At 35.9% G+C, this 27,419-nt stretch overlaps 1 protein-coding gene across 1 annotated transcript in view; it reads left to right on the plus strand.

Moving 5' to 3' along the window:
- Positions 1-27,419, plus strand: part of ATRNL1 (attractin like 1) — a 490,222-nt gene that overhangs the window by 38,336 nt on the left and 424,467 nt on the right. Inside the window, exons 2-7 of the mRNA XM_086752524.1 lie at positions 556-639; positions 2,674-2,787; positions 4,601-4,729; positions 8,439-8,647; positions 19,715-19,889; positions 21,069-21,156. Coding sequence (XP_086608650.1) covers positions 556-639; positions 2,674-2,787; positions 4,601-4,729; positions 8,439-8,647; positions 19,715-19,889; positions 21,069-21,156 — 799 coding nt within the window. The remainder of the gene's footprint in view (positions 1-555; positions 640-2,673; positions 2,788-4,600; positions 4,730-8,438; positions 8,648-19,714; positions 19,890-21,068; positions 21,157-27,419) is intronic.

Raw genomic sequence — 27,419 nt, forward strand, 5'->3', positions numbered from 1 at the left:
ATTTAGTTTCTGTGTAGTCCAGCATTCTGCTTTCCCATGTCTCATCACTGGCCAGGAATAAAAGAGGGATAGGCTGGCAGAGATGCTTATTTAAATTTCTAAATTATGCCTTAATTTCTCTTGATCTAGAACAATTTTCCCACTACTGCTATGGTCTAATTTCAGAAGTAAGAGGTAGGCCAATGGCAAAAGAAACAAACAAAGCAAACCAAAATACTTGTAAACAAAAACCGCTTTGCATTGGCTTGGATCCATTTTTTTTTTTGTGAAGGATAATTTAAATTCTGTATAGTATTTGCTTTCTACTGAACTAGAAAAATTAGAAGTCTTGTGATTGCCTAGGGGAAGAAAGCTAATCTATGATACATTCTATAATCTGAATTCTGGTTTTTATGAACAAAAACAGTGTGATGAGAAATCTGAAGAGAGACTTGACTTTTTCCCTCACCCTTAATTTTCTTTCCAGTCAGAAAGAATCTATTGGCATGTTGATGATGTGTGTTCTGTTGTGTTGTCTCTGGTTTATTATAATACTGTTTTTTCTTCTTCTTGTAGGTTAACAGAACCTTCTGGATATCTAACAGATGGACCAATAAATTATAAATATAAAACTAAATGTACATGGTTAATTGAAGGATAGTAAGTATTTGCTTTCATAGCTTAAATTTTCTGACAGTTTGATATTGTGTATTCTAGAGATCTATAGAACTCCTCAAGTAGAAACTGCATACAGGTACAATATAAACATTTTTGGTTGTTTTTTTTTTGTTGTTTGCTTGTTTTTTTTTTTTTTTTTTTTGTTTAAGTGTTACAAAGGTTTAAAAAAAAGTTGAAGTAGGGTTTTCAGGATTGCTCAGAGTTGGCTAAATTCCATTCCCACTCAATTGCTGGCAAAAGCTGAGCTGACACTGGAATTTGGCCAGTGCTGCAAGCTCTCAAAAACCCTATGATAAATTTGTTGCCTGTTTGAGTACCTTTACGTAAGTTCCAAATGTGGTTACAGAATCGTATTATTTAACTTATTATCTTACTTATTTATCTTAGTTAACTCATATCAGTGTTAAATCAGGACTGACTTCAAGTACAGAATGCTTCCAGTATAATGGTAACTATTCAGTTACACGTTGCTCAGAAGTTAGTGCTTCTATGATGTATTTTATTTTACATTCTAGTTTTCCTCATGTACTTAATTTTAAAATCATTTTGTGCCTACAGTTTATACAACTTAGATGTCTCATGTCTGTTGCTAGGTTTTCAGTTTATGCAGCCTAGAAACACACGGACATGCACAAAGAAATAATGAGATGTATGCACTAGTGTGGCTAACTGCTAAAGGCACAAATGTGTTAAATTTCAGTGGGACTTTCTCCCCCAGGCTATAGGTCAGGATTTTGCAGAAGAATTTGGCTAGATCGAATTCTACTCATTCTAGAAGAAAATATGACCCCCTTTTGTATTTCCATATTGTCATTATCTCAGTTACCTTAAACGTCTGCTCTGTTGCTGCAGTTCTGTAATGATCTGTCTGATCCAGTTTTGGTCTGCTTATATGCTGATAGTAATTTAAACACAAATGCAATGAAGTTACGGATAGTTTGCAAAATCATTTAAGTATGAGCTTCGATATCTAGGTGACTAGGCTATAGCTGAATATCTTTGACATAGCTAGACTTCTCATTTCACCCATGCTAGCTCAGGAATATTTGCACTGCACTATGCTACGCTAAAGTGGAAACATGCCTCAGGACTGTACACAAACTCTGCTTTGAAGTTGGTCTTCACTCTGTTCCCCCTCTTTGTGGGACATGGTAGGGTGTATTGCTGGAGGAAACAATATGCTGCGCAGTATGTGCAAGAGTAATGCAGCCCTGTAACAGAGTGCAAAATGTCAACACACAAGGAAGTCACATATGTATAAAATACTCTGTTAAAAAATGAACAAAGATCTCTCTCCAAATGTTCTCTCACAAAAAAGCGCATGTGTTTTCCAAACTGACAAATTGCACTTGAGCCTGTCAAGTGCGAGAAGAAGGTGGAATTTAAATAAAACAAAGTCATCAGTAGGTTGCATGTAAATGTATTTAGGAGTCTGCTAAATTTTATCATGTGATACAATTTCCCTTTTTGAAATCTCACAGTCCCCATCTGGGTCTCTACCAAAAACTGGTGAAATCTGATTCCCAGGTGTCAGATGGGGAGGGTGGGGAAATCTTGCGTTAATATTGCTTGCTGTATTAAATTTGTGTTTTAAGATTTTAATTTTCAATAACTAGTATAATACTGGAATAAGGATGTGTAGGTGAATTTTGTCCTGACTCTTTCAAACCTCATAGTCTTGATATTGCAAAATAAAGCTAGTGTATTAAAATGGGGATATTTTAGTTGTTCTAGGTTTGTGGTTCTGAATACTGATAAAACCCATTAAACTTGAGTCTCTTGTTAACTTTAGGGATTATTAGGTTTGGACTGAAGATGTTATTTTTAAAGTTTTCTAAGATAAAGTGAAATATTCACTTGCCCTGAATTTTGTTATTTGACTCTTTTAAATGTTTAGTTAGTACTCAAAATGTTTTAATAGTTATGATGGCACGGTCAATTTTCTTGTAAGCTCTTTGTCTTATGAGCTCAATACTTCTGTAAATTATGTTTTACACTTTTTTTTTTTTTTTCCAGCCCAAATGCAATACTAAGATTAAGATTTAATCACTTTGCCACAGAATGTAGTTGGGACCATATGTATGTATATGATGGAGATTCAATATATGCACCTTTAATAGCTGTATTTAGGTGAGTGTATTTATTAGCTTTTTAGTCCAAGTAGTCATGTATGGATGTTTTTAGTTTGTGGGGGAAAAAATAACATTGGAGGCTTTAATTTGTTAAATTAAATTGCTTTCTTTTGTTAATATCGTGTGAGCAGTAGTGTCAGTATCTGATCCTACTTAAGAAAGAATTGCTATCTGTGACTCTGACCATGTTGCACTATGTGGAAGTTATAAAAAATGGCTGCTAAATGCCTTCTACATTTTGGTATGGAGAATGGAGAGACTTGTTCAGGGCATTTGATACAAGCGCTATCTTAAGCACTAATGTTGTAACATATTTCCTTAGATTGCTGAACTGGGGATCGTTGTGACTAGGTCACAGCAGGTAAAATTGCCAAATTCCTCGAGGTTCTGGAACAGACCTCAAACTTACTATTAACTGAAATGATGGAATTTCTTTCCTTTTTGTTTTGTTATTTTTAGTTTATGGGAATTGGTACACACCAAAAATTTTTTTACGTTAATTTTTGTTTCCTAGAATCATAGTATTACTTTTTAGCAAGATTTAGAAATAAACATAAAATCAACGGTAACAAACAACAAGCATAGCAACTAGTACTTAATATTGCCTTTCAAATGACAATAAACCATTGAGGTAAAGAATTGGGTCCATGCACTGCATTTCTGATGTGTGCAAGAGAGAAGCAGCAGGACATGTGAATTTAACACTTGTCTCCTCTATTCCTGGACTTCACCAAAATGTTTCAGTTGGTTTATTCCTAGCCTTCCATTAAAATTTGGTGAAACGTTCCAGAAAGAATGTTCTATGCAAGTGTACTATGGTTTATTAGAGAGAAGGCACAGAATACTAATCTCTTGAAGTCAGTAAAAGTTTTATCTTGATATCTATTGAGTGCAAAGCTATGTTTTGAAAACATAAAAAAACCCAGCAAACCAGAAATTGTTTGTGCATATATACAAACATGGTCTGTAGGGCAGAAATTGTGCTTTGTTTTGTGTTATGAAATACTGATTATGCTGCTGAAGTTTAAGGAATACTAATTGCATAAATGATCGTGTTTTGTCCTAGGGGAACAAAGGTCAGGTCGTCCCTCTTTCCTGCCCAACTGTAGCAATCTACACCTTCTTCTTTCCTAATTCTCATGAGTTCTTGTATAATTGCTTGGTTTTGGTTGTGGGTTTGTTTTTTTTTTTTTTTTTTCTCCTCTCCTCCCCAAAGCTGTATTTGTAAAATGTGTCTAGCTATCATTCAGGAGTCTGACTTGCAGCATGAATTGGAAAGAAAAAGGAGGTTCCTCTTCCTGTGTTTTTACTTCAAAAGTCTTTCAGTTTATTGATTGTTAGTGTTTCCCTTAGGATTCATGTAACTTTTAATTCTTATTTGTGATGTGGTACTTTTATGCAAGTGCTCCTTTTTTCTCAGTATTTTACTATATTGCTTGTTTTTCCTATTTCAATCTTTATGTAAGACTGACATCTTAACATCTTTCTGAAGTTTGAGAAAGAATTTTATTTTCTGTTGAAAATTGACTTTTCATGGGAATTACTTAATTATCATACTTTCCAGCTTTGAAATTCTTTAATAAGATAAACTCCTGAAGGTGCAAATATTATGTCCTGGAAAACTCTACCTTACCTTGCAGAGGCATAGACAAGTTTTATATGCATTTTATTATTTGATTTTTTAAAAAGAAGTTTTAAAATGAAATTTTAAAGGGAGCTAACTCCCTCTTTCCTTTTTTTTTTTCTTTTTTTTTTTGTCCCTCCTAATCCCAAAGACTGATTAAAAACATAATTCTCACTTTCTTTTCCAGTGGTCTAATAGTCCCTGAAGTGCGTGGAAATGAAACTGTTCCTGAAGTAGTTACTACATCTGGCTATGCATTGCTACACTTTTTCAGTGATGCTGCTTATAACCTAACTGGATTTAACATTTTTTACTCGTAAGTATTTCTTAAGTAGTTATTCTGTTAACAAACCTACCATTTCTTTCAGGAGAATGACAAACCCAGTGAAAGTTTTTATCTTTTGATATTATTAATAGTATAAGAGTTATGCTTTGTGTTATATTTCTAAAACCAGGGAGCTGGGTTTGTAATGAGTTTTCATTTAGGTACTAGTTAAAAAAAGAAAAAGCAAGATAAACTATATTGTTCTGAGTGAAGCCACATGGCCATTCCAAGAGTATGTTTTTCTGATGCCATATGGAACCAGCATGTATCTCTTCCAGTATTTATTTAACAGGTGTAGTTGTCATATGGAATAGAAGGGAGATTTTATTTGCTGTCATGCCAATTCCCTTCTCTTGGACTAGGAACTTCCCTTCATCTGTTGCTTGATTTTTCTTGCTGAACATACTTTTATGGCTTTTGACACCTTCTCTAAAGTCCTACTTTTATTTTTGCGCCTGGCGCAAACATTTTATTCCATTTCTTCTGTACTTCTTGGGTACTTTCCCCCCCTAATGTCCATTTCAGTCTGCATTCATAGTTCTTATCTGGACTCTATCTTTTAGTTTCTCTGATGGCAAAGTGTATTCTGGTATATGCTTGCTCTCCTCAAGTCTGCTTTTCTGTGTCAGCAGCTCTAAAGATGCATCCAACGGACCTGAGCCTCTTCCTTCTTATATGCACTAGCTGTTGATTGCACCCTCTGTCTCATTTGGGACATGCTTGTACCTCTTTTCACTGGATGCTTTAGTTCAAGAGGGGATTGTTTGGTCCTATTGGACTTGTTTCTTCAGGAGATAGAATCACAGAATTACAGAATCACAGAATTATTATCAAGATTGGAAAAGACCTAAAAGATCATCCAGTCCAACCATCACCAATACTTCTCAGATAAATCATATCCCTCAACACAACATCCAGACGTTTCTTGAACACCCCCATGGTCGGTGACTCCACCACCTCCCTGGGCAGTGCATTCCAGTGCCTGACTACCCTTTCCGAGAAGTAATATTTCCTAATGTCCAGCCTGAATCTCCCCTGGCGCAGCTTGAGACTTTTGCCTCTAGTTCTATCACTGTCTACACGAGAGAAAAGGCCGACCCCTAGCTCACTACAACCTCCCTTCAGGAAGTTATAGAGAGCTATAAGGTCTCCCCTGAGCCTCCTCTTCTCCAGACTGAACAATCCCAGCTCCCTCAGCTGCTCCTCATAAGGCCTGTGCTCCAGACCCCTCACCAGCTTCGTAGCCCTCCTCTGAACGCGTTCCAGGGCCTCAACGTCTGTCTTGCAGTGAGGGGCCCAAAACTGATAGTTTTCCCATGATTGAAGATATTCTTGTTCCTTTCTTTCAATTTCTTCAGATTCTGAAATACCAGTTTTTGGGATGTGGTGGGCAGCACTGCACTTCAAATGTGGAAGTACATGTAATTTTTTTGTCATATTCTTTGTTAGTTTTAAATTCCTATTTGTGGAACCATAGTTTTAATCTTGTCAGAGGTATTTGTTAAATTGTTTGTGGAAAGACTGTTTGTCATTTGCAGCAGTTTCCCTACCTTGTACCAGATAATAAATAGCTATTCAGAGTTTGGGAAACCTCACTAAATATGCTGTATTGGAAATGGCAGTCTAGAGGACTGGATATTTTTAATTTTTGTCAGTTGACATCAGTAAAATGCAATCACCTGGCAGACTACTCTACTGTAATTAGATACATTTCTCAGTTATCCCTGAACCTTTTATTGCACTACTTAAAATTTGTCTTGCAAGTAAATGGCAATATGACATAGCATTCTTAAGAAATGAGTGTATGTGCTCTGCGTTCTTTTATGACTTGGTAACGTGGTGCGTGCTATATATCATTACCCAATTTTTTGGAAGATTTAAAATAAATGGAAAAACTCTGCCAGTTTTTAATTCCATTACCTATCTAACTCACGAAATTTTATGTATTCTGTTCTTCTGTTTCTTCTATTGCAATGGATTCTTTAAAAATATTTTTTTTTTAGTGAGCCAACAGTAACTCTTTTTATGTTAAAAGAGGTACCTATGGTTGCTTTTTATGGCTGCATTAACTTTTTTTTCTATCACTGATCTGTTGCACTCTGCTTCTGTTACCCTCTTTCTTTCTTGCTTTGGCAACTCAAAGCAGTTTTTGACTTTGTCTATCACTTCATCTTGATGGACCACTCATGTCCCTTTATTTTGGGGGAGACAGAAGCACTACATTTGTAACTAAATGCCATGCCAGTTGCAAACAACGATAGTTATTCCAGATCTCTCTGAGTAAATTTTATGTTCCTTGGAGTCAGACAACCTGCTTCCAACTGTGCCAATCCAGTTTTTCTCGTTCTGTTTGAATCCTTAACAAATCCATTGGAGTGGGAATATGTCTACCTTTAAACTGGTATTTTTATTGCTGGAAAGGCTAAACTATTCACCTTCCTGCAGAAGACTTTTCCTGTGAAGTCAGAGGGAGAGGTTTCTCACAGCTGTGGTATATAGCAGTTCGTGCTATTGATGGTTTTAATGCCATGCACTAGGCAAAACCCCCAGGACATTTGCACTTCAGAAGTAGATTGATTTGATTTTTTTTTAAATTATTATTTTATTTTTTAACTTCTTTTCCCCTCTTTCTGTAGCATAACAGAATCAGTCCTCTGAGGTATGAGTGTTAAGGAAATGAAAAGGTGTCTCCTGACTGTCCTACCATAACTACATTTGGCCAAAAGCCCTGACTTTTCCAGTTCTTTATTCCTTTGGTAAGAGCAAGTAGTAGCACTTTATTCTGAGTTTCATGACTTTGCTGTCAGTCGTGAAAAAAGGTTTCACATGCTTTTTGGACTTGGTCAGGCACATACTGCATGAGATCTATATTCTGTTCCTGGAAACTCTTGGACCCGCATACTTCAGTGTCCTCCCTCCCTCCTCATCTCCAAGGAATTGCCTGCATTTCTGGAACCAGTCTGTGTAATTTTGCAGTCCAGTTGCCTGTGATCTCACTGTTTAGTAGGGTGTATCACAGAAATTCTAACTCCCATAATAGTCACAGCCTTCTTCCAGCCTAGTCTTTCCTCTTTTTCGCATCTCTGACTGCAAAGTTAAGGAGGCAAGATTAAGATGGCTTTGTTATTAAGCTGTCAAAGCATGAAGTGCTGCCTGTAAGTAGTTTCAGGATATTAACTGTCTTGTATTTTTCCTTGCTTGGTTTTTCCAATTTTATTCCCCTTGGATGTTAAACATCATGTTTTATAGTATGGACCAAAGCCACTCAGGAAAACCCTTTAGCTGTATGATGGAGAGCTAAGGGTTACTGCTCACAGTCACTTCAAGTGAGGATGCTCCTAGAGGTAACAGTCATTTGAAGGGACTGACTAGAGTGCTTATACTGGAACGTAAGGAAAAATAGATGGTGATCTGTCCAGGCAGGGCCTGTCCTTCTGCTTTACGTCAATACTTCTTGGTAAAGTACAAGATGTTTGTGATCCTGACTGCATCACAGACTTGGTATGTAAGCCTGGATGAACACTTCTTCAGCTCACTTGCCTCTAAAATCCCAATTAAACTTGTGTGTTATCAGTACATAAAAATTTTCAGGAAAAAAATGTACTTGAACAAATACTCTTGGAATGCTGTCAGATAAAACCGCTGTCAAACTCTTGGCTTGCAATTTTCCTTATTTCATATAATTTTTTTTTTTTTCCAGAATTAATTCTTGTCCTAATAACTGCTCAGAACATGGAAAATGTACAACCAGTGTGTCTGTACCGAGCCGGGTGTACTGTGAGTGTGACAAGTATTGGAAAGGAGAAGCCTGTGATATTCCATATTGTAAAGCCAACTGCGGCAGTCCAGATCATGGGTACTGTGATTTAACAGGCGAGAAGCTGTGTGTTTGCAATGATAGCTGGCAAGGTAAGGTTTTGTTACTTGGAATCAAGTACATATTTAAAAAAGAACTACTTTTAATGCATCCTATCTAGTATGCAAATTAGCATATTTAAAGAATAAACATAAATGAAAAAATAATTTCTGGAGGGAATTTTCGTGTAGACCTAGATTTGTGTGCTTTAGTGACATAGAAGGCTCACAACTTTGATATTTTCTCTCTGAAGATACTGTAGAAATATCTGACCTAAACTTTCTTGTGGTGAGCATTATTTTTTGGATTGTTAATTTGAAAAAGTATTGGCAGTAATTACTCAAGAGTTGTGAGCATTGCTGGAGACCTGGAGTTTCTCCATAGCCTAGTTCACTATTCTGTTGATTTTTTTTTTTAGTATCTAGGCAGATTTTATTTTCTTCCCTTCTTTCCTAATGTCACATTGTCACATCATGTTTTTAGTGCTTCATGAAGTTAGTATTCATGGGTTTCAGTTGTATATTATTTCTATAGTCTCTCAATTAAAAAGGAAGATAAGCAATTTTGTTACAGTGGTACAAGAATGTGTATGTGGACATGTATGTGATGCGATGGATGCACTGTAAGCATGTGCTGTAGATTTACTCAAAGTACCATAAATAATAGTTTGTTATTAAAGGTAAATTATTTAAGATCTTAAATGTTTAATTCCCTTACTATAATCATGCCAGATGTTTCTAATTTTTTTCTTTTTATCCTTTACCATTCCTATTGAAAGTCTCAATTGAGTTAGCTTGTTATGCATTGAAATTGTTGCTCTTCTATTAAAAGAAATATTAAAATACTTCCAGATTACTTAGCTGATATGCCCTCTTCCCATTGCTTCCTGTTTCTACTTTTGTTTTATTGCTGTTTCTTTTTGCATGTCAGAGGAAATGACTTTTTTTTTAACTCCTGTTAGCTGTCACACCCATTAGACCAAAGACACCATGAGATTTAATACGTTTCTGTTCTTAATAATTAATGAAGGTGTTCATTAAATGGCAGTCAGTGCACCCACAGAAAGGAAGTGCATTAGCAATATGGTCATTGAATGGAAACAGTGCAGACTTGTGACGTGGTATGAGAAAAGATGCTGAAAGCTTCATCTCTGTAAGGAAGCTGTGAGTCGAACTTGCAGAAAGAATGTCACCATTCTATTTGTGCATTGATTGCTTGCTGTTTCACATTGTTGTATACAAAATGAGGAAATGTCACAAATATTTGGGAACACTTCTTAGGCTACACCTTCATTTACAGTGCATGAGCATGAAATAAAATGAAAATTCTTCAAGAGGTACTGACTTTCACTGTTAGTACCTTCTTTTCACCTAGCATTTCTGTGCATACTAGCTTCCTATTCTTTGCTACAGTGAGTAGGATTATATAGAGATAATCTGCTTAGATGTTGCTTGAGTTTTCACCAAACCTACATGGTTTTCAATTATTATTTTTATTCTGCGCCAGATGAACTGGCTTGCATAGGTAATTGTTTTTCCTTAATAAATGCAAAACTATACCAAACATTGCTTAGGTTCTGCAGTACTGTAGAATACTGTCAGTATCTTCTATGTAGGTTATTTGCAATGCTGGAACCATAAATAGTAGGGTCTTTCCTTCTATGCTTTTGAATAGAATTTAATGTTTTTTTTTCTAACATTCTGGGGTTTTTTTTTTTTTTTTTTTTGGAGTATGCTTAGTCCCTGTATATATATAAAAAAAAAAATCACTGTCCACATCGATCAATGCAGTCCAGTAAATAAAATCCGTAGTTTGGAACATAAGAAGAGTATTTCATATTTTACAGCACCTGGTATTTCTTTCTTTTACAATGGTGACATCTTGTGGATGCTGTGGAAGGAGCAGCTCTGAAGAAAATTTCACCTTTAAAACGATATTCTGAGAGAAAAGAGAATACTGTATTCTTTGAGATAGAATAATTGTGTTAAGTAAAAAGTAGGGTATTAGATATATTTTGTGGAAGGAGGATGTTGAAGACGTTAGCAGTTAGCTGCTAGTTGTACAAATACTGAATAATGCCAAAGCAATAAAAACTTTTAGGATTGGCAAGAAAATAATAATTTTATTTTTAACAAAAAGTACATTTAACAAAAATGTACTTGTTAAATGTACTTTTTGTTAAGTGTTATTTTTAATAATGCTAATAATATTTAATAATGTTAAATGTTTCTGAGGTGGTTGGTCTCAGAGGTACATACAGGAAGAAAATTTAGTATTTACTTGAAATCTAGTTCATTTGAAATATTCAGGCAACATAGAGGAGGCTGAAGTTTTTCCTGACTAGTGACTATTTTTATGAGCACTACATCATGTTAGTGATGTATGTTGTCCCGTTACTGACTAATGTGTCTTGATATTCTAAAGCAGAATGTGTTGATGCATGCTGATAAGGCTGTGGATATAATTCCGGAAGGAAAAAAAGGTGTCTTAAAACTACGGACTTGCTCTCTTTTTCTTTGCTAGGCACAGATAAAAAATAAATAGGGACTTGGCTGAGACAAAAGTGGTGGCTCTTGTGTTACTTGACTTGTTTAAGAAATGGAGAAGATTTATAGAAAGCTTATAGGAAGATGATACCTTTTGCTGAATATGTGTTTGGAGCCAGTAAATCCTCTTTGATATGAGGAATGCTGTGTCTTGGATTGTCTCAGGCTGTAAGTGAGCAGAGGAGATTTCAAAACATCTAACTTCTGTGACAGGGTTAAAAATTCAGGATAATTGGAAGAATTCTAAACAGTTCCACATTTTTAAAAGGGTTAAATGGACTGTCTTTGGACACGCTGAAAATACTGCTAACCACTAAGAATGTGTTATATGCTTTTTAAAAGTAATACTACACTTCTTGTTGATAGAGATGCTCTTTGATTTCTTCAAGGAGCTTGATTTAATGCCATGTAAAGAAAATAACTAGCATGCCACGTATCAAATAGGTTAAAAACTGTTTTACAAAAGGAATTCAAAATATAGCTGCCTGTAAGATGTGCAGTAGCTGAGTAATTAATTGAAGATTTTTTCAGTGACCAGTTTTTGTCTGACGTTAAACAACATTTTTAGAAAAGATCTCCATTATTATAAAATTATCAGGTAAGATAATAAGATTCACTGTGTGGTAAATAAAGGAAGATAGTTTCATTATAAAAAGCTATAAATCATCCTGTTCAGAGTCATAATTTAGAAAATTGTCTTAATATGTCTTAATGTAAAGTGGTCTGGGAACAATGACTACAGGCTGCATTGGCAAAAGAGAAGGTTGCCTTAGAAAGCAGAGATTAAAACTTGCAAACTCTTGTAGGTAGTAACTTTCACATGAGGAATTTAGAGTAGAGAGCAAGTGACCCTTTCGCTGAGACAGGCATTTGAGAGGGAACATTGTATTATAGTGCCTGGTTTGGGGATCGGCGCTTTAGGGAGGAGTGTAAATACCAGAGAGACTCAAGTTGTGCCACAAAACTGGTGTGTTTGCTAGGAAACAATCTTGTGATGGGAAGATTAGGGAGTTAGTGGTGACTCTAACATTTAGTGGGAGTCCTTGCTGAGAGCTCCTGCACAGGCACAGAATCTCCCTGGTCAAGTGAGATGTGGGCACGCTCTTGGTGCCAATACCCTTGGCACTGGGCGCAGAAGGGGAAAAAAGAGTTGAAGACTCTATTGAATGTAAGAGAAACGTTATTGGTGCTTTGATCATTGAACGTCAGTTCTGCACACAAAAACGGGATCTACTAGGGAGGAATTACAGGGTGTGTTTACATTAGTTTTTAAGAGGATCAATAGGGTACCTTCAAAGCAAGTCTGATCCTCCATGCGTACTGTGTTCTGGCTTGAAATGCGCGGTGGTTTGGAAACACTGCATTCCTTTTAAATGAAACCACACCTGAAGATGAGTACTAGGGTGGCACATAATGCACACCAGCCACAAACCGGAGTTCAGTCTAGGGATCAGATCTAGTCCAAAGTTAGAATGCCAGTAAAAATTCAGGAATATGTATAGTCACTTTTTTTTTTCTCCCTGCAGGTCTGCTCCTAGCAGATAGAGATGCAGTGGAAGACCAGATTCTGAAATTAAACTAATTACCTTTGACATAAGTCTATTAGGAATTCAGGCAGCTTGAATTTTAAAACATCCCTCTAGGGAAAAATAAGCCTTTATGTAAGGAGAAAAGTATACAATGAAAGTATTGAAAGGAGTGCTGTGACTACTGCACTGTAAAATTCAGTACTTTGCCTTGCTCGTTACTGTGGCTTTTATTCTAACAACATCTTGAGTATGGCCAGAGCTACTATGTCAATGTGTGTCTGTACTCGGCTTAAATTATTCTGAAAGGACTAACTGGAGTTCATTTCATTTCTACTGCTTCAGTAAAAGGCTTTGAGGTCATACTCTCTCGTTTGGACTGCTTTATTCCTTGGTGCTGCAGGTTGGCAAAGCTGTGCTTGTGTGGTGGTGGTTTATTGAAACCCATGGAGAAGGTTTGAGATGTGAGCTCAGGCAGTGGCAGTTGAAATGCTGTGCTGGAAAGAGCTTGTGCCAACGCCAAGAGGTCTGGAATCTGAGATTTTGGCCTGTTGTGCCTGGATGTTCCTGAACAGAAAGCATTGACCACCTTCAGTTTTAAAACCATTACCCCTTGTCCTCTCACAACAGGCCCTACTGAAGAGTTCCTCCCCATCTTTCCTGTAGGTCCCCTTTAGGTATTGGAAGGTGCTATAAAGTCTTCTGGGAGCCTTCTCTTCTCCAGGCTGAACAGCCCCAACTCTTTCAGCCTGTCCTCATATGAGAGATGCTCCCAGCCCTCTGATCATCTTACTGGCCTCCTCTGAACCCTCTCTAACTGGTCTATGTCCTTCTGATGTTGGGGGCTCCAGAGCTGGAAGCAGTACTGCAGGTGGGGTCTCACCAGAGCGGAGTAGAGGGGGAGAATCACCTCCCTCAGCACATAGGGTGTGATTGAATAGTGAAGCAGATTATATGTGGGTTTATCAATGTAGTTTTGTACTAAAGTAATTCATAAGAAAAGTGACAAGAAAATGCAGTATGTTTTGTCTGAACCTCAGGATTTGATGGTAGGAAATAATTTAAACTGCAGAAGTCACAGAATACATAAGGGGCAGTAAGGGGAACACAATTTGTAATTGTAAAATGTGAGTTGGCAGGTTGAACAAGAAACTTAGGATAGAAAGACATCAGAACTACTTAAGGACTGATCTTGTTACATAATTTTTGTAATCTACTCATAAGACCACTTAAGAAATCTGGTAATGCAAAGGTGGGAGTTACTTTAAATGTGAAGGAGGACCAGAATATTGTGCAAAAAGGGTTAGGGTAATGTGTGGGTTGCAATTGCTTCAGTATAAATTGTGAATTCATACATTTAGGGACTAAAAGTATTAAGAATTTGTTTTTTTTTATAATCTTGATTTGAAGTTTGGAAGGTGGTGGGGAGAAGACTTGCTTGTCTATCTCAATTAGAATATGAACTAATTTATATTCTTCATTTTATATACTCTGCAAACTGTGAGCTGTCAACTGCACTAGTAGGATGATCAGTCACAGAATCTACAGTTAAATATATGAAAATATTAGTACTATATTTCATTTTTGTTACTACACTTTTATGAATACAAATTCAAACAGGTTCAGGAGGAGAACCATGAGGATGGTCAGGGCTATCAAAGGTATTAACAGAGCATGGTTAGTTTAAACTGGTAAAATTAAGTCTGGGAGAGAATGTGTTGCTGTCTATAAACGTTTGTGGGATATATCGACTTAAAAGATGGACAAGGTCTTCAAGTCCAGTGATATCAACACTGGTACAAGAAAAACTGAGGGTAAACTCTAATCCAGTGGGTACTGTCAGCTTCTGCTAATCTGGTAAGTCCCTGGTTCTTTAGAGAGTAAGAAGCAGAACTTGTTTGTTTGTTTGTTTTTGTTTTTGTTTTTTTTTTTGTTTAGTGTTAAGGTGACAGATCTTATGCAGAGTCTACCAAAGAGTATACTTGTTCTCAGTCACGAATGACCAGGAAGCTTCCGTGACTGTACTAGCCTGGCTGATCTGGAGTTTGAGACCTCAAGTCAAACAGTTAGAGTACTGTTGAGTAGCACACAGCGATGGCAGACAGTGCAGACCTTTTGGCTTGCCTGCTCAGACTTACCCTGCAGATTCCCTAAGGCCAGATCACCCTTGGAAGAACCACTCTTCCTGGATGAGGAAAGAAATGGGACTGAATAATAGCAACCAGATGGCATTTGAAGAGCCGCATCAGCTTGTGTGCATTAGGATTTCTGACTGTTCCATTCATGGAGGAGACTGAGTCTTGGCACCGTTTGCTACCATGCTGCTTTAGCTGGAGACCCATCCAGGTTCTCTCTGCCTACCATTAAGTCTCATTTAAAGCAAAGACTATTTACAGGAAGGGGGAAATAATTATGTCCTATGTGGATGATGCAGAGCTGTGCAGTGGCAGTGCAGGAATACACCTACTATTGGAATGCTGGTGACCAATTCTGAACAACCCTCATCTTTTCACGTGGACAGCAACTTTGTATTTTTATGTAGGTCTTACCTCACCACTTTCCTGTAAGAAAGATGATGTTTTGCATTGTGAAACTCCCAATAGAATTTTTATTGGAAGGATATTCAGATATATTATCTTTTCTTGAAAATATTTTTCATAATATCAAATTCATTGGCATATGAAGGTTTTATTGGGTACTTTAGAATAGCAATGCTGGGTTTGTGTTGGTGGTAGTTGAAAAATTATGTTAAAGTGATAATTCTCAGCTCAAATGATCAGATATCAAACAAATAGAGAATAAGAACAAATACTTTATTTAAATCAGTTGATTAGATTGTATGAAAAACAGACCATGACATTTATATTCAACACATCAGTTTTGTGTTTTTTTTTTTTTTTTTTTCTTCTGTGATCCCAAAGGAAAAGATTAGAGTTGAAGACAGCAGATGATATTTTCTCATTAGATGGAAATTGATCTTATGACTTGAACTGCTGGAATAGATTGTTACTTTGGCAGTTCATGAAACTCCTCAATAAATAGAAATTCAATTCCTTCTCTTGTGTTGCGTGGGTAAATTGCTTTTTTAAAACCTATGGAATTTTTTCCTACCTTTGAGGATAATGTAATTGACTTCCAATTCAGGTTTATATAGTTGTTTGCTGTTTTTAAAGCTTGCTTTTTTTTTTTTTCCCTCCACTGATGGACTGAGTTACACAGTAGAAAGATAAGAAAGAAATCCAATTTTAAAGAAATGGAGAAAAATCGTATTTGCATAGAAAATAATAAAACATTTTTCATTATTTTTGTTCTGCAGCTGTAGTACTTTGCAAAAAAATAATGTATTTAATGTTTCTGAAGAGAAAACGTATGCTGAAATAATGGTGATGTTTCATGGTATGTGTATTTAAGTAGGAAAATCTGTAAGTCATGTAAGTCCTGCATTTACCCTGCCTTTATAAGCATTTGCTCTTTAAATGATATTTCAGTAAAAGTCAATATTATTCTATTGCTTTGGGTTTTTCCAACTGTAAATTCCATTTTTGTACTGATTAATACGTACTGTGATAACTCTGTGAATGTTTTACACTTTCACTGAAGAGGCACTCCTGGCCGCGCAGTCTTACTCACGTTGTCGCAGCCGTGTGTACGTGGGCAAGGTGAAACACATAAGGGAAGGTATGCAGATTAACAGCTAGCCTGGCTAAAAATATAAGCAAGTGTTGACCTGGATGCATTCCCTTGTCTGGTTCACTGTGCAGCCATGTGAAAACTGGTGCCAGTAGCGATGTGAACTGGAGAGTGAGCAGTGAGGAGAGGCTGGGAGTGCCTCTTCTGGTGACAGTGCCGACTGATGGCACTGCAATGCACGTGTGCCTCTTGCACAGAGTATTAACGTGTTCGGAGAAAACAATGGAGGACCTGCTACTTTCAAGCTCCTGAGTTCAGGTCTGCTTCCTTAGAATGCGTCCTTCCTCCGTGCCAGACCAGGACCCGGGTGCATGGTTTTTTCTCTTCTCTATCGCACCTTTCCTGTTGTTCAGTGTCGACCAGCAACGAAACGCTAGATGCAAGAAAATTGTCTGCTACGTTCTTTCAATCACTGATCTGGTTAACAGCGGTGTTAAGACTTTTGCTTTGTGAACTTTGTATGCAAAGCTTTTGCTTGTCCTCGCTTTAATACAGTCAATGTAATTTGAATATATTTTGGATTTTTTACATGAATTCTTGCAGTTTCCTGTCTCCTCCAGAAATGAAATCTCAAAGCAATTGACATGCGAGTAGTTTGTGTGTTTTATTCGTTATTTGCCACCAGGGGACACTGTTTACCACGGCATGTCAGTGCAAGAATGGGAGCTGCAATACAGTACACGAATGTGTTTTGATTTTCTGACTGGAGGCACCGATTTCCTAACTTTAAGTTCTTCCCTGATCAAAGAATACTTGATCAATTGTTTATTTTTAAACACTTTTAGATTCAAATTAGGTGTTTCCTGCAGGGATTTACCAGATCAGAATCTTGCTGAGGTTACAGTTCTGTTACAGTATGTATTATTAATGCTTAAGAAATAATATACTGAATTGTTCATACTCTCATTAGACCTCATTCAAACACTGTAAATCTTTTCTGGGTAGAAGGCGTAATGAAAAAATGGGAATTGAGTGTCTCCATTTAATGAATGGAAGGTAATTTGGATACAAGTGGACGTAATTCTTCTATGGAGTACTAGGAAAAGTTGATACCTGGTTAGGTACAGGAGATCTGACTTGTCATTGTGTATAAGCAGTAAGTGTGAAGTGTAACGAGGTCTCTGGAAATAAAAATAATACACATTGGAAAAACTTAATCTCCCCTTTCCCCACAAGGATAATATGTTTTAAAATTAATGTCTTCATGTAAATTTCTTATTAAATAAAAATTCAATGACTCTCTTTTCTAAATGCTTTTCCAGTCTTTTCTTCACTTTTTTTCCTGTTTGAGTAGAGGGCTCAGTTCTCTAAGTGTGGACTAACCACTGATTTATAGAGTGGGGTAATGGTGTTCTCTGTTCTTAACATGATTTGGTTTTTTGACTGTTTGAGTGTTGGGGTGATATGGTAATAAATTATCTTAAGCTGAGACTTTACTATTGACTGGTGATGGTTAGCTAAGAGGCTATAATCTTTTTAGTCAAGCTAGAACATAGACAAATGTAAGACTATGTAAGCTATGTTGAATTTTATGTGTAACGTTATTGCTTAGTCACACAGTCAGACAAGAACTTGTTCTGTGGTTCTTCAAAGGCTGAACTTATTTTTTTCTGACCTCCATTAATTGCCTGTAACAGCAGACTTTCTTTGCTGTTCGGCCTCTTTTGGGATCATTAAAGCTGTAAGTTGAATATCTTGGGTACCAGCAGAAATCTTTGTGGGAATCCATGGGTGACTTCCCTTCGTGTAAGAAGTGGCTGTTCAATCCTGTCTCCTATTTCTATTTACAGTCAATTATTTAGCCATGCGAAGACCTTAATTCCCTTGTTATGACAATCAAATTTCCTTAAAAGTCTTTTGTGAGAGTTTTGTTAAGAGCCTTGTGAAAGTCCATGTCAGTGCATCAATTGGATCACCCATCTTGATTTCCTCAAAGAATGTTAATAGGTTTGGAAGACAGACTTCCTCTTTACAGAAGCTATACTGATTTATATTGATTTTTACAAGTAGATGGCAATTATCTATCTATTGATTAATTCTGTCCATTCTTATAGTTTCTACAGATTTGTCTGGTAGAAACAGAAACATAGCAGGTTTCCCCTGCAACGTTCTTAAAAAAATTGATGTAACGTGTGACACTGGGATTCAGACTAGGTTTTTTTTTTTTTTCTCTTTATTGTGAGATTCCAAAGAATATTATGTGCAGTCTGACTTGAACAGCTTTGGTTTTTAATAATGTTCAGTAACTTGAGAGAATTATTTACCCCAGTTAGGCTGAGAGGGACATAACATTGCTTTATAGTATCAACATCAAATTACAGAAATAATTTAGTTATCATATAGTATCTGGATGCCATCATTGATGATAAAAACTTCAATTCCATGATCGATGATGCTTTAAGTAGAACACACTGGTGTCCTAAAAATTCAGCGTTTCCTATCTAGGAATAAAGCCAGTCAGTAATACTGTACAGTTACTGACAAAAGGCAAATAATGCATATGTTGTCTTTTTTTTTTTTTTTTTTTTTTTTTTTTTTAGCAAAGTTCTGAATATATTCAGGTTTTAAATAATAAGATTTTAAATTTCTTCCAACATCTAGAGCATAAAATAATGATGAAGGGATCACATTTTGATTATTACAGAAAAAATGAAAAAAAATCATTATTTTAATTATAAAATAACTGAAAAAATCATGCATTTTGCTATCTTTTTGGCTAATTGGCTAAAATATGTTCCAAAATAATATATAGTTGTGAGTTTCGGTAGCTTTGTAGAATGATCTATAAGATTTTATAAAATGTAAACATTCAAATAATTCTATTTATAAAGCACTTTACAGTGTGTTTTACTCTTGAAAGACAATGCAGAACGGCATTGGCAAAGGCCAAATTTTGATTCCCAAGATTTACTATAGTGTAATCTATTTTGTAGCTTAATTTACTGTAATTTTATTTGCTTTGATATAAGCTTACTCTAGTTATTTCAAATGCAGTTTAATCTTTCTCCAGAGGTATTGCACGGTGTATACTGTGCTGTGCATTTTTAGACCTATACAGCATCTAAAAATATGATGCATTATGCCTTTCTTTCAATTTGTGACTCATACAGTATGTTTTCTGAGAAGAATGCTGAAATATATCATTATTATTTGAGCTAATCTAGCGCTTTCAATTTGACTGACGTCCCTTGCTGACAGTTTTTTCGTTGAGCATCTGTTAAACATAAAAGTGTATACTGTATTTTATCAGAATGAGCAATACTGACATCTGTAATTAAGCCTCCCCTGTTTCTGCTTTATTGGCTTTAACATCTCTGTCTAACAGATTGTACAAATTGCGCATTTGTTTACAAAACAGGTCCAGATTGTTCTTTGAACGTTCCTTCTACGGAGTCTTACTGGATTCTACCAAACGTAAAGCCATTCAGCCCTTCGGTGGGCCGGGCTTCCCATAAGGCGGTCCTGCACGGGAAGTTCATGTGGGTGATTGGTGGATACACTTTTAACTACAGTTCGTTCCAGATGGTGTTGAAGTAAGTGGTTTCTCCTTTGTCATGTCCTTTCTGATGTGGCTTAGGGAAAACAGATTTACCAGGGAGGTAGCCTCTATCCTGTAATTTAGCTGGAAGTTTTCTGTATTTTTAGATTTATTTTTTAATTAATGCTGTTATTTTATGCTTATAACTTCCTTATGATTAGAAAAAGTGAAAATATGGGTGACATTAATCTATGTGTGATACTAATGTGTAATTTCAGTTTTGTGAAAACTGTCGCTGTACTTTGCTGGAAAACAATATATATATAAATATATATAAATATATAAATATAAAAATACTTCTAGTGATAAAACAGTAAAAAAAAAAAATCTGTGTGCTGATATTTTTCAGAGAGTACATCTAGAATGCTATTTGCATTATTGAAGTTAACTTATAATTATAGGAGACTTGTATTTAATGCATGTACTTAGCCCATTGGTGACCTGCTAGTAGGATTAGATGTCGTCTGTATTTCCTTTTTTCATATTGTGATAGTTTATATGGTGGCTTGTATATACAGGCCTTAAATGCAGTAAATGGAAGTATTACGGCATGTTTATTAGCACGTTTATTCTATTTTTGTCTACTTATTGTTTTCTTCCACACCTTTGCAATAATCCAAAACAAATCCCATCATCTTTGGTGATTTCGTTTTCTATCCGTCGTCATCTTCTTTTTACCTCTCTTCTATCTTGTGGTGTTATAATTTGTTAATGGATTAATTTTTAATTAAAATTTAATGGGAATTTAAATAATCCATACAGCTTAGAGGGTGCTCAACCGTACGTTTTTGAAGTAATGCAAAAGATTGTGGCATAAGCCATTTAGTGTTGAATATTTGTTTTTTTTATGTGACAGATAACAATGCACTTAGCAATCTGGTTTCATAACTTTCTTGTAAGTCTGGTGATGTTTTAGTCACATTTTTTGAGATTGTTGATGGGTCCTTGAAAGAGCTACTTTTGTTCTCATTGATGAACATTTAGTACACTATCAATAGTTAGTACACTGTTGTAACAGTTAAGTGATTGTGTTACTGCTGCTAACGAATTACCATGTCAGATAAAGAACAATGACATCAAGTGTGCACGCTGTGCTAAGCAGAAGTTAGTTCAAATATAAAAGTCCCTAATTCTCTGCAGGTAGAAAATGTTTACTTCTCTATTTCTCTTCTAGCTACAATTTGGAAAGCAGTATATGGAATGTAGTACCTGTATCCAAAGGGCCACTCCAGAGATACGGACACACTCTTGCTTTGTATCAGGTTTGGACTCTTCAGCATCTGATTTAATTAATGCCTTTGTGTGTATTGTTAGTGATCTTAAAATGATTCATCATGACCATAGATTTTGAGGATAATTTAATTTCTAGTCCCTAAGCATTTTTTATTAGTGTCTTCTTCAGTATTTAAATCTATTGCATAATCTTTTCCCAAAAATTGTGTAATACATCTAAGTCACTTGTTAGCTAACCATAAACCCTCAGAGCTAAACCCCCCTATGAAAGTGCTTTATATAATTGAAATTGTGGTAATAGAAGGAGAGCTGGGAGCCAAGGGTGACCTCCACATGGGCAGTGCCCTTGCTGAGCAAACACCATCTGCAGCGGCTGAGCGCAGCGGGCAGAGCCAGGTACTGGTAGCAGGGTCCTTTGACAGCCTCAGATGCAGCAACTGATGACCCATGTCCAGGGAGTCCAGTCAGGAGAAGGAGGAGGCATGGCCAGAGATGGGACTGGAGAGAAGCCTACAACGTGTGCCTGAGGGGTCTGTCCAGGAGACGAGCTACCTACAGCGCAGGTCCGGGTCCATCCAGGAGGCAGGATTGCAAGCAGTGAGGGACTGAGGGCCCATGGCTGAGCCCTGGGTGAGTCTGTTCAGGGTGATTAAGGCCTGTTAAAGCCCTAAAGACTCTGACAATAAGAAACATGCGTTGATTTGGTTTATTATTTTTAGTACCTCTCCTTGTTCTGTTATATCCCTTCTGAGACAGGGAGAATCACTGTCTCTGGTGTATTGGTACCTCAGAGATTGATGTCTTAGGATTAATGGTCTAAAATTTTCCCCTATTAATTCTTTATAGTATTTTAGCTTTTTGAAAATCTGTTGGCTTTGAACTGGTATTTTCACTGAACTATCAATTATAACCTCAAAATCTCATTCCAATCAATGCAAAACCCACCACCATTTGTACAGACTTAAAATTGTTTTTTATTTTTATGCATCACTTCATGGATATCTACATGAACTATTTACCCTTTTATTTGTCATTGTATTGCACATTCAGTATTACAAGACTCTTGTGCAATTCTTTGCCTTTGACCATTGTCTCAGCTATTTTGAGTAATGTAGTAATGTAAAAGAAAAAAAAAATTAATTTTTTCATTCATCCCTGTGCCAGATTGTTTCTAAGAATGTTTAACAAAAAAATCCCAATTGTAGATCTCTGGGACACTACTAATGACCTCTATTGATTTTAGAAGTGAGTATTTTTTTTCCCAAACTTTTCCTCATCAGGTTATTTACCCTTGTGTTATCTGCCTTGCTTGTCCCAGAGCAGCTCAGTTTCTTTAAGGAGGAACGTTATCAAGCCTCTTTTGGAAATTCCAAATAACTGTATCAAGCAAACCTTTAATTCTTTCAGGAAATCCAATGCCTTGCAAGATATAACTTCTGTTTTCAAAAGTTGTTAGACTTTTCCTCAGTCTGTCTTATCCATGCATTCACTGAATTCTCTCCTTTCTGCCTGTTGCTTTTCAGTCTCTTAGTATTGACACATTGTTGAGGAGGGAGTTACACACTACAGACAGGAGTCAAATGTTTTGTTCTTAAATTCCCTCAGACTGATCCTGGTGACTTGTGGCTAATTTTTTTTTTTTTTTTTTTTTTTTTTTTTACTATAAACTTCTGTAATTAATTTTTGCTATGGAAGTATCTGTAAAGTCTACCATGAAGAAGTCGCAGGGGAAAATTAAGTTCATTTTATTGCTATGGCTTTATCTTCTCAGAATACTCCTTCAGACTGTGTGTTGGCACCACAAATTATCTAGTTGGCTGTATTTCTAATGCATTTGAAAAATGAGGTATTAGTACTTCATATATAAATTTTGCAGGCAGCTCATTAAACTGCTTCATGGCTTGCGTTTATGTATTTCTGTATTTTAATATGCTGAAGTTTCTGAACTTTTATTTTGAAGTATACTATTTCTTCTGGTAGTTTCCATTATCCTACTGTTAAGTTAAGCTTTGTTTATTTTGTTATTTATAAGGGGAAATTTTATGCATTTTTTTAGGAAGCATTCATATGGTCTGAGCAGATGTCCTTAAAATGGCTTCGTATTGTCATTACAGATTTTATCCTTTTAGTTTTCTTTTTATGATCGGTCTTCCTTTTATATAGCGGTCCTTTTGAAGTTAAGCAGAATTGTAGGTGTGGATAGATTTTTCCCCCGCCTTTGCTTAATTTTTCTTTTCCTGGCATCTGTTGCTCTTCCAGAGATGCTGAATCTGTACCTGGCATGGTTTATATTGTAGAGGTGTTTTTCAGTAGTAATAAGAACTAGATTCTGTGCATGCCCTAACATCAACTACAAAATTGCTTTCCTTCTCGTCAGTTCCCTGATACATTGCTAATGCATTACCTGTTCTTTGAAGGTCAGATCTTTCTGACCAGTATCTTTGATTATTACAGTTCTTGTAGAATTTGGACCTTTTAGTTGGGAAACATTCAAGTAATGTATCATTTAGCAGTCCAGAATAAAGGCTTAAAATATCATTTAGCCTTTTTATTTGACAGTGCTAGTATTTTCTTGAGCTATTCCAGACTAAAGGGTAGCTGTTTTAGAGATACTTTTACCAGCAAATATTAAATATAATAGAGCTGTATTAATTCAGATATCTTTTTGGATCTCAGCGAGGAAATGTAACTCTTGTTAGTCTTAATGGAAGCTACAAGCAAGTGTGTGGTGAGGAAGCTGCTGTTGTTGTCAAAGACAAGTTGATTAGTAATTAGAATTCACTAATAATGAACACAGCACCACTCATTTCAATTAACTAATATGTTCCTTGTACTAGTGATTATGTCAAATATGAAAAATTTACATGGGCCAAAAGGAGGTGATAGTGTAAGCTGAAGAAATTTCAAGTGAAAAAGTACATCTGTTTGAAATAATTTCTTAAATTAACTTGTTAGGATAAACTCTTGATATTTTCCCTTTCAAGCGTTTAGTCTCCTGAAAAAAAAACCCAAAAATAATTTGGTGTGAAGAGTAGTAGAAGGTAACACCTAGAGATGGCAGCTTTGAGCTGTGTACTAGTCATTGTGTAACATTTCCTTTATAGTTGAGAGGAGAAAAAATATCCACAAAGAAGAAATTAGATTAAGTTTTTGACTTGAGCTCCTGAGATTTCAAAGCCTAGCGCTAGACCAGAGTGAGAGCACAGAGCTAGTATTGCCTGATTGTGTGGTGTGAGGTAAATTGAAGCGATATAATTGACTCTGGAGAATGAAATAAGTTACTGCGCCCATTTCCCTCAGAAAGCTTCTTTAGTTCAAATTCAAGTACTGTACTTCTTTATTCTGAAAAAATAAAAAAAAAGATCAGAAGACTCCCACTGATGTATAGTTATAACAAGTAACTGAGACTTATTATGCATTTATAGAGGAGAAAGTATAGAAGTGCTCTTGCTTTTAGACCAACTAAACTGTTAGATAGCATTACCTTCAGTGCATCTTCAGACTGGTTATTGGAAAGGTGCTACCTGTATCTGCTGGCAATTGAATCTCCTGTATCTCAAAGATAATATATAGTTCCTGGCATCTTGCCACTAAAAAATGTCAACATACTTAGAAATAATTTCTATAAGAAATAGGATTATAAAGAGACTGGAGGAAATGGCTTGTGAGATTTTTTTTTAAGTAGGTACATATAGCTTTGCTAAACAGTGACTAGATAAGGAATTGGATAGTAATTGAAAAATACCAGATCCTTGGAATAAAATAGAAAGGGAGTTGCATATGGAATGAGTACATGGTCACTGCTGGGAGTTTACTTGGTAGTGAACTTGTGGTTGTGTCACCTTGAAATTTTGACCTCAAAATTAAACTGTCTCAAGACAGAGGAAGGATGACTGGGCACTGAGATTTGTTTCCTTTGAGAAGGGCAACAGGGATGAAGCAAACGGACAGGCTGATGTAGTAATTGTTAAGATGTTTTCCAGTATATGGACCATTTTATATGTAGTCAAATTTAATTTGACTCATTTGAGTTTTATGAATGTTACTTCCAATTTTAAAGCTTTATTAGAAAAGAGTAATTGTTTTTATTACTTTTTCAAATTAATTGATATTGATGTTGAGTCTGTATATCTCATCTGGTACTTTTTTATTAGTGTAATCAAAAGCTAGTTTTAACAAAACAAAAAAGAGTAAAAACTTTCTCCTTTAATATGAGTGAGATAAAAATCTTTCACCAGTAGGTTTATTGTTATTCTTTTATATGCCTATTTTTGTTAGCTATTGTAGTATAATTTTGAACAGCACTAGGAATGTAACAGTCTTTAACTATTCTGTTAATAGTTATTAGCAGATTGTATCACCAAGCTGTATCGTTGGTGTTTGGTTTGGGTTGTTGTTGTTGTTGTGGGTTTATTTTTTTTTTCAAGTTTATGACTTGAAGTTACAGTTACATCTTACGCATCTTTATAATTCTGATTAGCAGAACTTGGAAGTATATGAGATGTGGGTAAGATGAACTGTCATACACTTTTTGCATGTAGTCTGGATAAAAGCCTATTCAGAGTTACTCTTCAATTAAGTGGACCTTACTCATCAAGAGATTGGTTCCTTTATGTAAAAGTGCGATAGTTTTCATTCCTTGTTTCAACGTTATATTCTAATTGGTGTGAAAGTTGAAGTCTCAGCATGATCGGCTTTTATGTTTAGCAGATCTAAAAGTAGATGCCTAGTTAATACTTCTCTGTGCAGTCTTCATTACTTTTGCCTTCCTTCCAATATGTTTAATCCACATATTAAATGTACAAAGGATCAGACAGACATCTCTGCTAAAATTCCAGGTTATACATTCAGCGGTTTTAAAGGTCTGTTGCATAGTTTTATTTGCATGCTTTTCTTCAGCCTAGTTTTCTTTAAATGTAGGAATGTTCATATAAACAAGTAAGTTTTGTTCTTTTGCCAAAAGCACACTACCTTTTTTCCTGTCCTTTGTTTTGAATGCCACTGTAGCCCAGGAAAAAGTTATTGGTGTTTAAGATATGTAGGAACTGGCTTAATTGAATCGTTCAATGAATTAATACTGTAGCCAGCAACAATGTGGAAAACTGTGGAAATAATGAAGAAATAAAGTGACAGCGTTCTTGATGAGGCCTAACCTCCTGATGTACAAATTGCTGCAGTATGTTCCCTCTTGAACTTGAATTTGGTCTTGTTGAGAGGCTTAGATTATAACACACTCCTTGTGTAACATAGCGGGTTCTTATTTGAGTTCTTACTCGAGTTCTTATTCAGTGAGGCTGTAGTTCGACAGTAAGTGAAGAATAATAAAACAGGCTGCAGGAGGAAGAGTTCAGTGAAGACTGCTTTCCGGTCTGTCAGTCCTGGTGTAATGGGAGGATTATGACATCAATAAAGATGATGATGATTCACATTTTTTTTCTTTTGATATAACATGTTGATGTTACCGTATTAAAGGAGGTAACGATCCGGGGAAAGGAAGAGGAGGGTTTAGACAGTCCTAAACCAGGTGGCACATACTGAATGCAGAAAAGAGGCTTGCGATGGATGAATTAATAGCAGATGAATTTTAAGGCTTACATTTTCCTTGAAAAAAAAAATTACCAAAGTTTCCTAATGATGTACGGATTTGACTAAACACTTGGAAAATTTAGGTAAGTACAGAGAACAAAAGTTCTGATGAAATTTTGAGTCCTGTTACTTTACATAAAGTTAATTTATATACCAATTCATGGGTATAGTCTATGGGAGGGAAACAGGTTGATAGTCTTGTTTCAAGAAATGGAGAATGACTGTTCCTCATGTGGTTTGAAAGTAGCATTTCTTTGGCAAAATTTTCAGGAACAAATTTGATTTATATAAGAATTAAGGCAGAAAACTTCTTTCTGAGAGAGAAACTTTTCTATGCAATCATCAGATAGTTAAGAAGTACAAGATGAAGATTATGTAGTTATTTCAACATGATTAATTTACTTCCAATTCATTAGAAATGGCTTATAAATTACCCCCTTATTGCATTTCGTTTACGCCTTTTTTTTTTTTTTTTTTTTTTTTTTTTGTGTGGTAACTAGCAGATAAGATTCTTTGGAAATGCAGGCAGGATTTGCATAACAGTGTAGCATTCCCAAGTACAGTTAGAACAGCTGATAGGTATTGTTCTTCTAGGAGAAAAGAAAAATTGCAAAATCTAAAGAATAAAAATGACAAGTTTTAGAAAAGTCTTGAATTACTGCATTTCTATGAAATATAAAATCAACATTAACACTGAGATATGGTG

The sequence above is a fragment of the Chlamydotis macqueenii genome, chromosome 7 (genome assembly GCF_036417535.1).
Source record: "Chlamydotis macqueenii isolate bChlMac1 chromosome 7, bChlMac1.mat, whole genome shotgun sequence".
Taxonomy (NCBI): domain Eukaryota; kingdom Metazoa; phylum Chordata; class Aves; order Otidiformes; family Otididae; genus Chlamydotis; species Chlamydotis macqueenii.